This window comes from Leucoraja erinacea, chromosome 23 (genome assembly GCF_028641065.1).
Source record: "Leucoraja erinacea ecotype New England chromosome 23, Leri_hhj_1, whole genome shotgun sequence".
NCBI lineage: Eukaryota > Metazoa > Chordata > Chondrichthyes > Rajiformes > Rajidae > Leucoraja > Leucoraja erinaceus.
The window spans coordinates 9,150,662-9,163,973 of NC_073399.1; the positions used below are offsets into that span (position 1 = coordinate 9,150,662).

Below are 13,312 nucleotides of genomic sequence, written 5' to 3' on the forward strand. Positions count from 1 at the left end.
TAAACCTGTCCTATCCATGTAACTTGAATGTTGCGACAATCCCAGCCTCAATTACCTCCTCCAACAGCTCGTTCCATACGCCCACCACCCAAAAGCCATCGGTCACAGTGGCGCAGCGGCAGAGTTGCCGCCTCACAGCGCCAGAGACCCGGGTTCGATCCTGACCACGGGTGCTTGTCTGCACGGAGTTTGCACGTTCTCCCCGTGACCTGCGTGGGTTTTCTCCGGGTGCTCCGGTTTCCTCCCACACTCCAATGACGTGCAGGTTTGTAGGTTAATTGGCTTCTGTAAACTGTACATCATCCCTCTGTCCCCGTCCCTGCCCCACCCTAGTCATACTGCTAGTTTCACTGTTGGTATCACTTCATTATCACCTCCACCACAACCAACAACAGACCATTGTGGGCTCCTTGGTCATCGATGCTGGTTCCGATTTGTTCCGTACCTTTTCATACCTCTAGTTTACCTCCCCCCTGTCAGTGTGAAGAAGGGCCTTGGCCTGTAAGATCACCTATTCATTTGCTCCAGAGATGCTGCCTGACCCGCTGAGTTACTCCAGCGTTTTGTGTCTATCTATGGTTAAAACCAGCATCTGCAGTTCCTTCCCACACCTCTTAATTAAGAATATAACTATCTCTACCATAACAATATCCATTGACTTGGCCTCCACAGCGTTCTGTGGCAGTGAATCCCACAGATTCACCACCCCCTGACTAAAGAAATTCCTCCTCATCTCCTTCCGAAAGGAACATCCTTTAATTCTGAGACTGTGACCTCTGGTCCTAGACTCTCCCACAAGTGGAAACATCCTCTCCACATCCACTCTGTGTACACTCCAGCACCCTGTGTCCCTCTTCGAAGGGCCAGTGGAATCGTCTCCTCTCATGTGTATGGGGCATATGAGGTTGTGACTGGGTAATATCTCCTGGACTGCCGCTGGCAGTGAGTCTAACCAGACTGCCACTTCTCCACAGATTTTCCATTTTGGGTGGAGAGAGGTTGGTGAGGAATCTAAGATCAATCCCTCAGCTCAGCTCAGCGCTCGCCCCCGTATCCCGTTTATAAAACCTGTGCAGCGAATATTTACCCGAGCTAACTCTGCAAAGGGGGCGCGGTGTGTCTCGGCACGAAACCTCACCCCGTTAGGAGGGAGGAAAGTCCCAGCCTCTTACCGATAGGGTCACAGTCTCAACCCGGTCTCTGGACAAGCCCTGGCTACGTTACACTTGTCCCAGGGCTGTGGGGCCACTGAGACTTTGGCGGCACAGTGGCGCAGCGGGTAGAGCTGCTGCCTCACAGCACCAGAGACCCGGGTTCAATCCTGGACCTGCCCAAAATGACCCATCTACGAGCTCAACCCATTTCCCCGCGTTTGGCCCATATCCCTCTAAACCTTTCTTATCCAAGTGTCTTATAAATTTTGTTCTAGTCCCATGCTCATCTGGCAACTCGTTCCATACACCCACCACCCTCTGTGTGAACATGTTGCCCCTCAGGTTCCTATTAAATCCCCCTCCCCCACCCCTCACCTTAAACCTACATCCTCTGGTTCATCGGTTCAAAACCTGTAGGAACATGGCTGATCTATAACCCATTCTCATGCCTTCTCCCCACAACCCCTAACACCCGCACTGTTCATCTCAGCCTTAAATATATCCACTGACGTGGCCTCCACAGCCGTCTGTGGCAGTGAATCCCACAGATTCACCACCCTCTGGCTAAAGAAATTCCTCCTCATCTCCTTCCTGAAAGGTACGTCCTTTTATTCTGAGGCTGTGCCCTCTGGTCCTGCACCCACTCTCCACACCCACTCAGGATCGAACCGGGGACCCTGGCGCTGCGAGGCGGGGGCTCTACCCACCGTGCCACCAATGAAGGGCTGGTGGAGGAGAGCGCGGTTTAATTTGACCGTGAGTTGGACCCGGCAACTTACTGGACAATCACGGGCGGCGCAGCAGCGTGCCGGGTGATGAGGGTGCTGTCGGTGCCAACAAGCTGGCACTGTGCCGCCCTCATTGAGGTGGCAGCCCTCATTGAGAAGGTCAGATGGGATTTTATTGTCCTGACCAAGGATCCCACAGATTGATGCAGGATACAAGAACACAGCTGCAAGCACAGCTTTCCCAGCCCCGTCTCTGCAGCAGACCTCCTCGAGTGGCCAATTATCATTGTTTGTCTGCCTTTATAAACACTTTAAGGGGGAGATCACCCTCCAACGGCTGGCTCTCTTGGACTTGCACTTTTCAATGGCGTTTCCTGTCAGTGTTTAGGAAACAGCTTTGGATCACAGCAACTAAACTGCACGCAAGATCCAAGGTCATTATTGGACCATTACAATGTGAATGAGCTCTAATCCCTCTCTCTCTCTCTGTCTCTAGACCAGACAAATGTTTTACTGTCCCTGAAATGGAACGATGAAATCATGTTCTCTCTTTCCCTCTCTCCCTCACTCTCTCTGCCTCTGTCTGTGTGTGTGTGTGTGTGTGTGTCTCTCTCTCTCTGTCTGTCCCTGTCTCTGTCTCTATATGTGTGTGTGTGTGTCTCTCTCTCTCCTATGTTTACATATTCTGTTGTGCTGCTGCAAGTATGAATGTAATTGTTCTCTCTGGGACATGTGACAATAAACCACTTGATAGACACAAATGCTGGAGTAACTCAGTGGGACAGGGCAGCATCTCTGGAGAGAAGGAATTGGTGACGTTTTGGGTCGACACCCTTCTTCAACTCATCTCTGAGTGTTTGTTGGTGGAGGAGGCCAGGCGTGTTTGTACTCTAACCTCGTTCACACACCTCACATTTGACCCAATGTCCCCACCGTGTGTCCACAATGTTCTCTGGAGGTCCCTGGAAGAGGCAGGTCAGGTGAATGGGGCCACACACAGGTGGCAGTGGCTGCTGTACCTGGGGGGGCACTACCAGCAGAGGGCAGCAGGGAGCCGGGGGAGGGGGTTGCCAGTGTCCGGTGATGTTAGTGCCATTGAATGGCGGTGCTGGCTCGAAGGGCCGAATGGCCTACTCCTGCCCCTATTGTCTATTGTCTATTGTGCTGGCCATGTGTGGTGAGGTTGCAGAGTTCACCCTGCCCTCTCTCCCACGGCCCGCCTGGCCCAGGTGTCTTACATCAGCGAGCACTGTTTGCTGAGACACTTTCATTTCAAGGGCTGGAGCAAGTCCGTCCTTGTCTGAGCCGAGCGGCATGGAGACCGGAAGCCAAGAGCCGTCTGTGGTGGGGGCGGCCCAGGGGGGGGGGGGGGGACGAGGCAACCGTCAGTACCCCCCCCCCCCCCCCCCCCGCCCCCGGTCACTGGGTCCATACACCCACTGACCCCACACACAGGCTCAGCCTGATCGTCAGAGCCAAACTCACAAAGCAACTCTTTACCACAGACTTTAGGCTATACAGGCCCTTCGGCCCACAGTGTGGATACAGGCCCTTCGGCCCACCAAGTTCAAAAGGTCTAGGAGAAGAATTAGGCCAATCGGCCCATCAAGTCTACTCCACCATTCAATCGATGATCTATCTATCCTTGATACAATAGACAATAGACAATAGGTGCAGGAGTAGGCCATTCGGACTTTGGGAGGGGTAGGATAGGGACCCACAATCCCGTTTATATAAATGGGTCGATGGTGGAAAGGGTCAAGAACTTCAAATTCCTGGGCGTGCACATTTCCGAAGATCTCTCCTGGTCCCAGCACACTGATGCAATTATAGAGAAAGCACATCAGCGCCTCTACTTCCTGAGAAGATTACGGAGAGTCGGTATGTCAAGGAGGACTCTCTCGAACTTGTACAGGTGCACAGTAGAGAGCATGCTGACCGGTTGCATCGTGGCTTGGTTCGGCAACTTGAGCGCCCAGGAGCGGAAAAGGCTGCAAAAAGTTGTGACCACTGCCCAGTCCATCATCGGCTCGGACCTCCCCACCATCGAGAGGATCTATCGCAGTCGCTGCCTCAAAAAGGCTGGCAGCATCATCAAGGACCCACACCATCCTGGCCACACTCTCATCTCCCCGCTGCCATCAGGTAGAAGGTACAGGAGCCTGAAATCTGCAACATCCAGGTTCAGGAACAGCTACTTCCCCACAGCCATCAGACTATTAAACACAACTTCAAACAAACTCTGAACTATAACAGCCTATTGCACTTTATCTGTTTATTTATGTGTATATATATGGTCTATGCTGTATGGACACACTGATCTGTTCTGTATTTATGCTTAAAATATTCTGTCGTGCTGCAGCAAGCAGGAATTTCATTGTCCTATCTGGGACACATGGCAATAAACCCTCTCGACTTGCCTTGACTTGAATGGCGGTGCCGGCTCGAAGGGCCGAATGGCCTCCTCCTGCACCCATTGTCTATTGTCACCAGTTAATTAATGTGCAGGAAGGAACTGCAGATGCTGGTTTTGCACCGAAGGTCGACACACAAAGTGCTGGAGTAACTCGGCGGGTCAGGCAGCATCTCCGGAGAATAGGGTTGGGTGACGTTTCGGGTCGGGACCCTTCTCCACACTGAGAGTAGACGGGGAGGGAGGTAGAAGGCCAGAACTAAGCAGGGTTGGCAGCAGATGACCAGGGTAAGGTGGAGCCCACAATGGGCCATTGTTGGCTGGGGGAAAGGTGATAACGAAGGGGATGCGAACAGTGGAACCGGTAGGACAATTAGGGTGGGGGAGGGGGGGGGGAGGGAGTGAGGGGATGAGGGGGAAGAGGGGAGGGGTGAGGGGGGGAGGAGGGGGGGGGAGGGGGAAAGGGATGCAGGGGGGGTGGGGTGGTGAGGGGGAGGGAGGGAGTGAGGGGGTAAGGGGAGGAGGGGGGAAGGGTGTGCAGCGGGGGGGGGGGGGTGGGTGGGGTGGTGGGGGGGGGGGAGGGGCGAGGGGGGGGAAAGGGGTGCAGGGGGGGGGATGGGGTGAGTGGGTGAGAGAGGGGGGGGGGAGGGGATGCAGGGGTGTCTATTGCTGTTAATTAATGGTGGGTTTGGAGATTCAGCAGACCAGATGGCTGAGTTGCGCATGTTTATCTTGTTCTTAAGTCAGTTTATGCTGCAGGAATTAATCTTTAATTAGGTCTCCCTGTTCAGTAAGGAATGTCAACTGGCCCCCTCCTGCCCTGTGTCAGGGAACAACGCACATCTCAACTCCGCACCAGGACATTTCACCAGTTCACAAGTTCGCATCTTGCCCGGCCGTTAAAGTTCCTCCAGCACTTTGTCCACCTGTGACCTAACCCAGCATCTGCACTTCCGTGCGTCTCGCTTTTCACTGAACCTCACGGTGCCGCAGCATCACAGCGCCGGCGACCCGGGTTCCATCCTGACCGCGGCCGCTGTCTGTATGGAGTTTGCACGTTCTCCCCGTGACCCGCGTGGGTTTTCTCCGGGTGCTCCGGTTTCCCCCCACACGTGGAGGTTTGCAGGTTAAATGTTTGCAGGTTAAATGTCTTTGGTAAAATTGTAAATTGTCCCTAGTGTGTGCAGGATAGTGTTAGTGTGCGGGGGGTCGCTGGTCGGCGCGGACGCGGTGGGCCTTGGTATAAATGTAAGATTGTCGGACGGTGGTCGGTCCGGGCTCGGTGGGCCGAAGGGCCTGTTTCTGCCCTGTATCTCTAAACTAAACTAAACAACGATCAGTACAGTGTGTAAGAAAGAACTGCAGATGCTGGTTTATATCAAAGGTAGACACACAATGCTGGAGAAACTCAGTGGGACAGGCAGCATCAATGGAGCGAAGGAATAGGTGACGTTTCGGCTCATTGAGCCGCAGAGCGATACCGTGTGGAAACAGGCCGTTCGGCCCAACTCGCCCACATCGCCCAACGTGTCCCAGCTACACTAGTCCCACCTCCCTGCGCTTGGTCCATATCCCTCCAAACCTGTCCTATCCATGTACCTGTCTAACTGTTTCGTAAATGTTGGGATAGTCCCAGCCTCAACTACTTCCTCTGGCAGCTTGTTCCGTACACCCACCACCCTCTGTGTGAAGGTCAATAGACAATAGACAACAGACAATAGATGCAGGAGTAGGCCATTCGGCCCTTCGAGCCAGCACAGCCATTCAATGTGATCATGTCTGATCATCCCCAATCAGTACCCCGTTCCTGCCTTCTCCTCATATCCCCTGACTCCGCTATCTTTAAGAGCCCTATCTAGCTCTCTCTTGAAAGCATCCAGAGAACCGGCCTCCACCGCCCTCTGAGGCAGAGAATTCCACAGACTCACCACTCTCTGTGTGAAAAAGTGTTTCCTTACCTCCGTTCTAAATGGCTTACTCCTTATCAGGGACGGATTAAGCCTCACTGGTGCCCTAAGCACTGACCAATCTTGGTGCCCCCCTCCTTTCCACACTGATCCAGTCCATTTTAGTTGTTGACATGTCTGACCAGATATACAATGCAGGTTGCAGCGGTACAAAAATGTATTCATATGATAACACAATATACTGTACAAACTAAGCCAAGCTTGGGCTACATAAAGTTCTACAAAAATGCAATACAACATCTATTTTAATATTTCACAAGTTAAATGTATCCAACATTCATGACCTGGAAGGCACTTTTCTACATTTCATTTTCGCAAAATCACTGATAACATCCTCGAAATTAATATTTCTCAGAATGTCTGTTTGAATTATTAATATACACAGTGAGTCGAGTCTTTCTTTAAGCATAACTGATCTATTTGGGGTTGTTTATATGTTTCAGTTGTGAGAAAGACCTCTCTGTTGTGCAGTTGGTGACCATTAATGTTAAAAATATTCTTAAGGCAATTTCAACATTTGGAAAGGCACTCTCTAGTTTGTCTTCTGTAATTGTGTTGTAAAGTTCCATGTGAGTGAAATATGTTTTCTTGGTTGTTTTAAACTTATGAAGAACATATGAATGGAACTGCTGAAGCTCTGTAGACAAAGTGTTGTTCATGTCATCTGGATAAACATCAATGAGTGTCTGACAAGTCTTTTTGAGTACCTTTCACTTTCTGATAATTGGGAATTAGCACCTTGTTGGGTGGCATTAGGAACATGTGTCAGACAAGAGAATCTGTCTGCTATTTCAGTGACACCTTTCGTCTCCTCATTTCCGTTTCTAACTTTTCAACAATTACATAAAAAGTGGAATTTTTTACAAATCTTAAGGGGTTGGACAGGCTAGATGCAGGAAGATTGTTCCCGATGTTAGGGAAGTCCAGGACAAGGGGTCACAGCTTAAGGATAAGGGGGAAATCCTTTAAAACCGAGACGAGAAGAACTTTTTTTACACAGAGAGTGGTGAATCTCTGGAACTCTCTGCCACAGAGGGTAGTTGAGGCCAGTTCATTGGCTATATTTAAGAGGGAGTTAGATGTGGCCCTTGTGGCTAAGAGGATCAGGGGGTATGGAGAGAAGGCAGGTACGGGATACTGAGTTGGATGATCAGCCATGATCATATGAATGGCGGTGCAGGCTTGAAGGGCCGAATGGCCTACTCCTGCACCTAATTTCTATGTTTCTCTGTTTTATTCGGTTTTTTTTCTTTTTACCCTTTTCCCAACTTTGTGGTGCCCCCTTTGGCCCTGGTACCCTAAGCACGTGCATAGTCTGCTTAATGGTTAATCCACCCCTGCTCCTTATTCTTAAACAGTGGCCTCTGGTTCTGGACTCCCCCAACATCAGGAACGTTGAGGTCCTTCTTCAGACTGAGCTTCAGGGAAGAGGAAAACGAGAGATAGAGACGGTAATGTGGAGAGATATAGAACAAATGAATGAAAGATACGCAGAAAAGTAACAATGATGAAGGAAACTGACCACTGTTAGCTGTGGGCTAGTGAAAACAGGTTACAGACAAAGAAACTAGTACAACGACTAGGGTGAGGGAGGGACAGAGAATCAAGAGTCATAAGGTCATAAGTGATAGGAGGAGAATTAGGCCAATCGGCCCATCGAGTCTACTCTGCTATTCAATCATTTATCTCTCCCTCCTAACCCCATTATCTGCCTTTACCCCATAACCAGTGACACCCGGACTAATCAAGAATCTGAAGAAGGGTCTCGACCCAAAATGTCACCCATTCCATCTCTCTAGAGATGCTGCCTGTCCCGCTGAGTTACTCCGGCATTTTGTGTCTATCTTCGGTTTAAACCAGCACCTGCAGTTCTTCCCTACAGAAACATCAATCTATCTCTGGCTTAAGAACATCCACTGATCAAGAGTGCTTTATTCTCCCATGTCCCAGATAGAACAACAACATTATTATTTGCAAAGATAGCAAAGATGCAAAGGTTACTTGAAGTTAGAGAAATCAAGGATCACACCGCTGAGTTGTAAGCTGCTCAAGCGAGAAATGAAGATAGACACTAAAAGCTGGAGTAACTCAGCGGGACAGGCAGCATCTCTGGATAGAAGGAATGGGTGACGTTTCGGGACGAGACCCTTCTTCAGATTCTTGATTAGTACGGGTGTCACGGGCTTTGGGGAGAAGGCAAGAGAATGGGGTTTGGAGGGAGAGATAGATCAGCCATGATTGAATAGCAGAGTAGACTCGATGGGCCGATTGGGTGGTCAGGGTGGCGCAGCGGTAGAGTTGCTGCCTTACAGTGAATTCAGCGCCGGAGACCCAGGTTCGATCCCGGCTACAGGCGCTGTCTGTACGGAGTTTGCACGTTCTCCCCGTGACCTGCGTGGGTTTTCTCCGGGATCTTCGGTTTCCTCCCACACTCCAAAGACGTACAGGTTTGTCGGTTAATTAGCTTGGTAAATGTACAAAAATTGTCCCTAGTGGGTGTAGGATGGTGTTAATGTGCGGGGATCGCTGGTCGGCGTGGACCCGGTGGGCCGAAGGGCCTGTTTCCATGCTGTGTCTCTAAACAAAACAAAACTAAAAAAAAGATGCTGCCTGTCTGTCCCGCTGAGTTACTCCAGCTTTTTGTGTCTATTGTCGGTTTAAACCAGAATCTGCAGTTCTTTCCCCGACACAAGCGAGAAATGAGGTGGCGTCCCCTCCACTTTGTGTTTGCAGTTTAACGCGTTTACCTGAGTTGGACGGGGGGTCGAGGATCCCGGACTCAGTCCAGTCAGCGACCAACCTGCTGATCTTTGTCACACAAAACCCTGCCGCAAAATCCGGGGGGAAAACCTCGCGAGCTCCAGGGGGTTCAACTCGGAGAGAGAGAGAGACTCTCTGTGTGAGAGAGAGAGGTGCGACCGTCCTTGCCCGGGCTAATGTCACAAAAAAAAAAGGTTAATGACAAACTGTGTGTGTGTGTGTGGGGGGGGGGGGTGTCTGTGGGCAGAGAGAGCGCGGAGCAGCAGCTTGCGGCTCAATCAGGACTTGGACCCTTGAAACTTTTCCAGCTGGAACGCACACTCGGATATTAACTTGGGGATGTGGGCCGGAGTTTCAACCCTCCCATCCTTCATTGAGGCTGCAGCCCCTGGTCCAATACCTCAAGGAGCCGCCCCTTTGCCTTCAGGCTGCACTTCACCCCACCCCCCCCCCCCCCCCCTCCCCCTCATCTCTGGACACCCTGTGTGTAGGGGAGAGGGTCGGGGGCTGAGGATGTCCTGGTCGGGTCCCTCTTGGGCCTGGGAAGATTACGGAGAGTCGGTTTGTCAAGGAGGACTCCCTCTAACTTCTACAGGTGCACAGTAGAGAGCATGCTGACCGGTTGCATCGTTGCTTGGTTCGGCAATTTGAGCGCCCTGGAGAGGAAAAGACTACAAAAAGTAGTAAACACTGCCCAGTCCATCATCGGCTCTGACCTCCCTTCCATCGGGGGGATCTATCGCAGTCGCTGCCTCAAAAAGGCTGGCAGTATCATCAAAGACCCACACCATCCTGGCCATACACTCATCTCCCCACTACGTTCAGGTAGAAGGTACAGGAGCCTGAAGACTGCAACGTCCAGGTTCAGGAATAGCTACTTCCCCACAGCCATCAGGTTATTAAACCTGGCTCGGACAAAACTCTGGACATTAATAGCCCATTATCTGTTTATTTGCACTTTATCACTTTATTTATTCATGTGTGTGTATATTTATACAATGATATATGGACACACTGATCTGTTCTGTAGCCGATGTCTACTATGTTCTGTTGTGCTGAAGCAAAGCAAGAATTTCATTGTCCTATCAGGGACACATGCCAATAAACTCTCTTGAATCTTGAATCCTGGGCAAGATGGCCATCCGCCAGTCACGGCTCCGGGCTGGAAGAGCGCTCTGCCCGAGCCGGCTGCCCGCCCCGTTCCCGGGGTCTAGTCCGCGCCCGGCTGGAACTAGAGAGGGAACACCCGCTGTCCACGGGCACCCTGGGGGATTTCCCCTGTGGGGGATGAGTGTATCCTTGACCACGGGTGTAATATTTTGAGGGTGCAACATTTTAGGAATGTGTAGCCGTGGGGATGTCCTTCGTAATTTAAGGAAGGACATCCTTGTGATTGAGGCAGTGCAGCGTAGGCTCACGAGATTGATCCCTGGGATGGCGGGACTGTCGTATGAGGAAAGATTGAAAAGACTAGGCTTCTGTTCACTGGAGTTTAGAAGGATGAGGGAGGGATCTTATAGAAACATATAAAATTATAAAAGGACAGGACAAGCTAGATGCAGGAAAAATGTTCCCAAATGTTGGGCGAGTCCAGAACCAGGGGCCACAGTCTTAGAATAAAGGGGAGGCCATTTAAGACTGAGGTGAGAAAAAACTTTTTCACCTAGAGAGTTGTGAATTTGTGGAATTCCCTGACACAGAGGGCAGTGGAGGCCAAATCACTGGACGGATTTAAGAGAGAGTTAGATAGAGCTCTCGGGGCTAGTGGCATGAAGGGATATGGGGAGAAGGCAGACACGGGTTATTGATTGGGGACGATCAGCCATGATCACAGTGAATGGCGGTGCTGGCTCGAAGGGCTGAATGGCCTCCTCCTGCACCTATTTTCTATGTGTCTATGTTTCTATGTGGCAATAAGCACACCATGGTGGTGGTATTTGTGGTACCCCACTCATCTATTTAGTCCCCATTTTCTGGCCCCTTGTGGGGTCCCCCAGGTACCCGGCAGAATCCCAATTCCGGTCATTTCCCGTGACCCCCCTACACACTCCCACAGTCACACATTGGTACTTAGTTCGTCTAACCTAATGTCTCTGGGCTTTTAGACCCGCAGCTCCGTTGAGGCGAGCCGGGCCAATGTGTCATCGCCCAGGTCAATCAGACCTCGTTCACCATTCGGTGTTTGGGGGCAACTGGTGAGCATGTGCTGCACTGTCTGTGTTGGGTCCCCACACACTCGCAGGAGCCGCTCGCTGGCCACGAGGCCCCACCTCTTCATCGCTACTCCATAGCGTCCTGAAGCCGCCTGTCCTCAAGCGGTTGAGGGTTGTCCACCGCTTCCGGGACAGGTCCTGGCCAGGGACGTCCATGGGAGAGAGAGAGAGACAGGGTCAATTTACAATTTACCGTACACCCCCCACACCTGCAGGTCATTGGAGTGTGGGACAAAACCGGAGCACCATCTCCTTCCAACCAGCTACAGGCCTGGGGATTAAGGACAGTTATGAGCTTCTCACCCCCTCTGTCCCCCCCCCCCCCCCTCTGCCCATCCCCCCTCCCCCCACTGCCCCCATCCCCTCCCCCCCTCCATCCCCCTCTGTCCCCCCCTCCCCCTCCCCCCCCACCCCCCTCCCCCCCTCCTCCCCCCCCCCCCCCCCCTCTATCCCCCCTCCCCCCCCTCCATCCCCCTCCCCCACCACCCCCCCTCTCCGACCCCTCCCATGCCCCCCTCCATCTCCTCTGTCTCTCCATCCCCTCCCCCCACTCCCCCTCCCTCCACTCCAACCCCTCCCCCCCCCCCCCCTCCATCCCCTCTGTCCCTCCCTCCCCTCCCTCCCCTCCCCCCCCCTCCATCCCCTGAAGAGCCTTTGCTCAGATATTTACATTTGCTGCAGAGAATTTCAACTAATGGGCTGCACTCGGTAAAAGATTGGTGAATGTCAACCAGTTCCTCCTTCGCCCTTAATCCTCGTGTTAGTACAAAATGAGGAAAAATGTGGTCCAGCCAACATCTATTTATCTTAAGAAATACCGCAACGAAGCAAGACTTCAAAATACAAACCACCTCCTTCAATAATAGTTCCAAATGCCGCCCGGGACTCGACCGACAGACCCCGAGCAGAAAATACAGGGGAATAGTCCTCAGGTCGGCAGCATCTGTGGAAAGGGGGTGTCGAATTAACTATGCAGAAGACGCCTCCCTTTCCATCCCCCGTCCCCCTCTTTCCCATGGTACCCCCCCCCCCTCCACCTTAGTTCTCTCTCCCGTTGCTCCCACTCCCACCTCGATTCCCCCACCACCCACATCCCTCATCCGGCTTCACATTTCACTCCCCTCCCTGTCTGACCCCTTTTCATCTCAGGCTTTTGTCCACCCATTGGCCACTCACCCACCCCTTCCCTCACCTGTATCCACCTATCAATAGTGTAGGGAGGAACTGCAGATGCTGGTTTACACCATAGATCGCGACCCTTCTTCAGACGGTCTAACTTCAAGTAACATTTACTTTCCCGCTCTCCCCCCCCCCCCCCCCCACCTATATATAGTTTATACAGATATACAGTGTATTTCATCAGCATTAAAAAAAAATACTTCAGTGTACGTAACTCTATATCGGAGAATCTGTAAATAAATAACTCGGCTTAGACTGACCAGAATGTTTAAAGAATGCTGACATTTGTGGTGGAGCCGAGCGGTGGGAATAAGACCGTCTCCTGGTCCCAACCCAGCGGTGTGGACGGTGACTTCCCCTGTGTGAGGCAGAGTACCCTCTGCTGCCCCTCCATCTCGTTCAGGAGACCACGCCCGTCCCATCATCTGACCCTGCATGGGTGCCACCCACTAATGATTCACTAGTCGGGAATTATAAACACCTGAGCGAGAGGCTGTGCAAGGTTTGCACTTGCTTTATATGGGAAAAGACTTGGAGGATAATCTGAAGGAGGAAACTTAGTTAAGATTGCGCTTGGGAACGGAGCGTGGAAGAAGTATCACACACACAGCACACCTACTTTCGACATGTTGATAAGTTGACTGGATGACAGAAGCAGGGACCAGTTTCTTTTTCTGATATCCCGGAATGATTGACTGGGACGCAGGAAATTTAAAGGGTTCCACGAGGCTTCGCAGAACCCCACATCAGAACTCGTGGCTGTGTGGAAGGTACCTGCATTTGCTGGTTTGTACAACGAAGATAGACAACAAATTGCTGAGTAGCTCAGCGGGACAGCACGCATTCTCTGGAGTAGATGGATTGGTTAGCGAAACGTCCGAGTGTGCTGCTGCCTGTC

The 13,312-nt window shown here is 51.7% G+C and overlaps 1 protein-coding gene across 1 annotated transcript in view; it reads right to left on the reverse strand.

Annotated features, from left to right (window-relative positions):
• Positions 1-10,171: 10,171 nt before the first annotated feature.
• LOC129708234 (mitochondrial dicarboxylate carrier-like) overlaps positions 10,172-13,312 on the reverse strand; it is a 23,240-nt gene continuing 20,099 nt past the window's right edge. Inside the window, 3 exon segments of the mRNA XM_055653868.1 lie at positions 10,172-10,300; positions 12,054-12,178; positions 13,034-13,109. Coding sequence (XP_055509843.1) covers positions 10,172-10,300; positions 12,054-12,178; positions 13,034-13,109 — 330 coding nt within the window.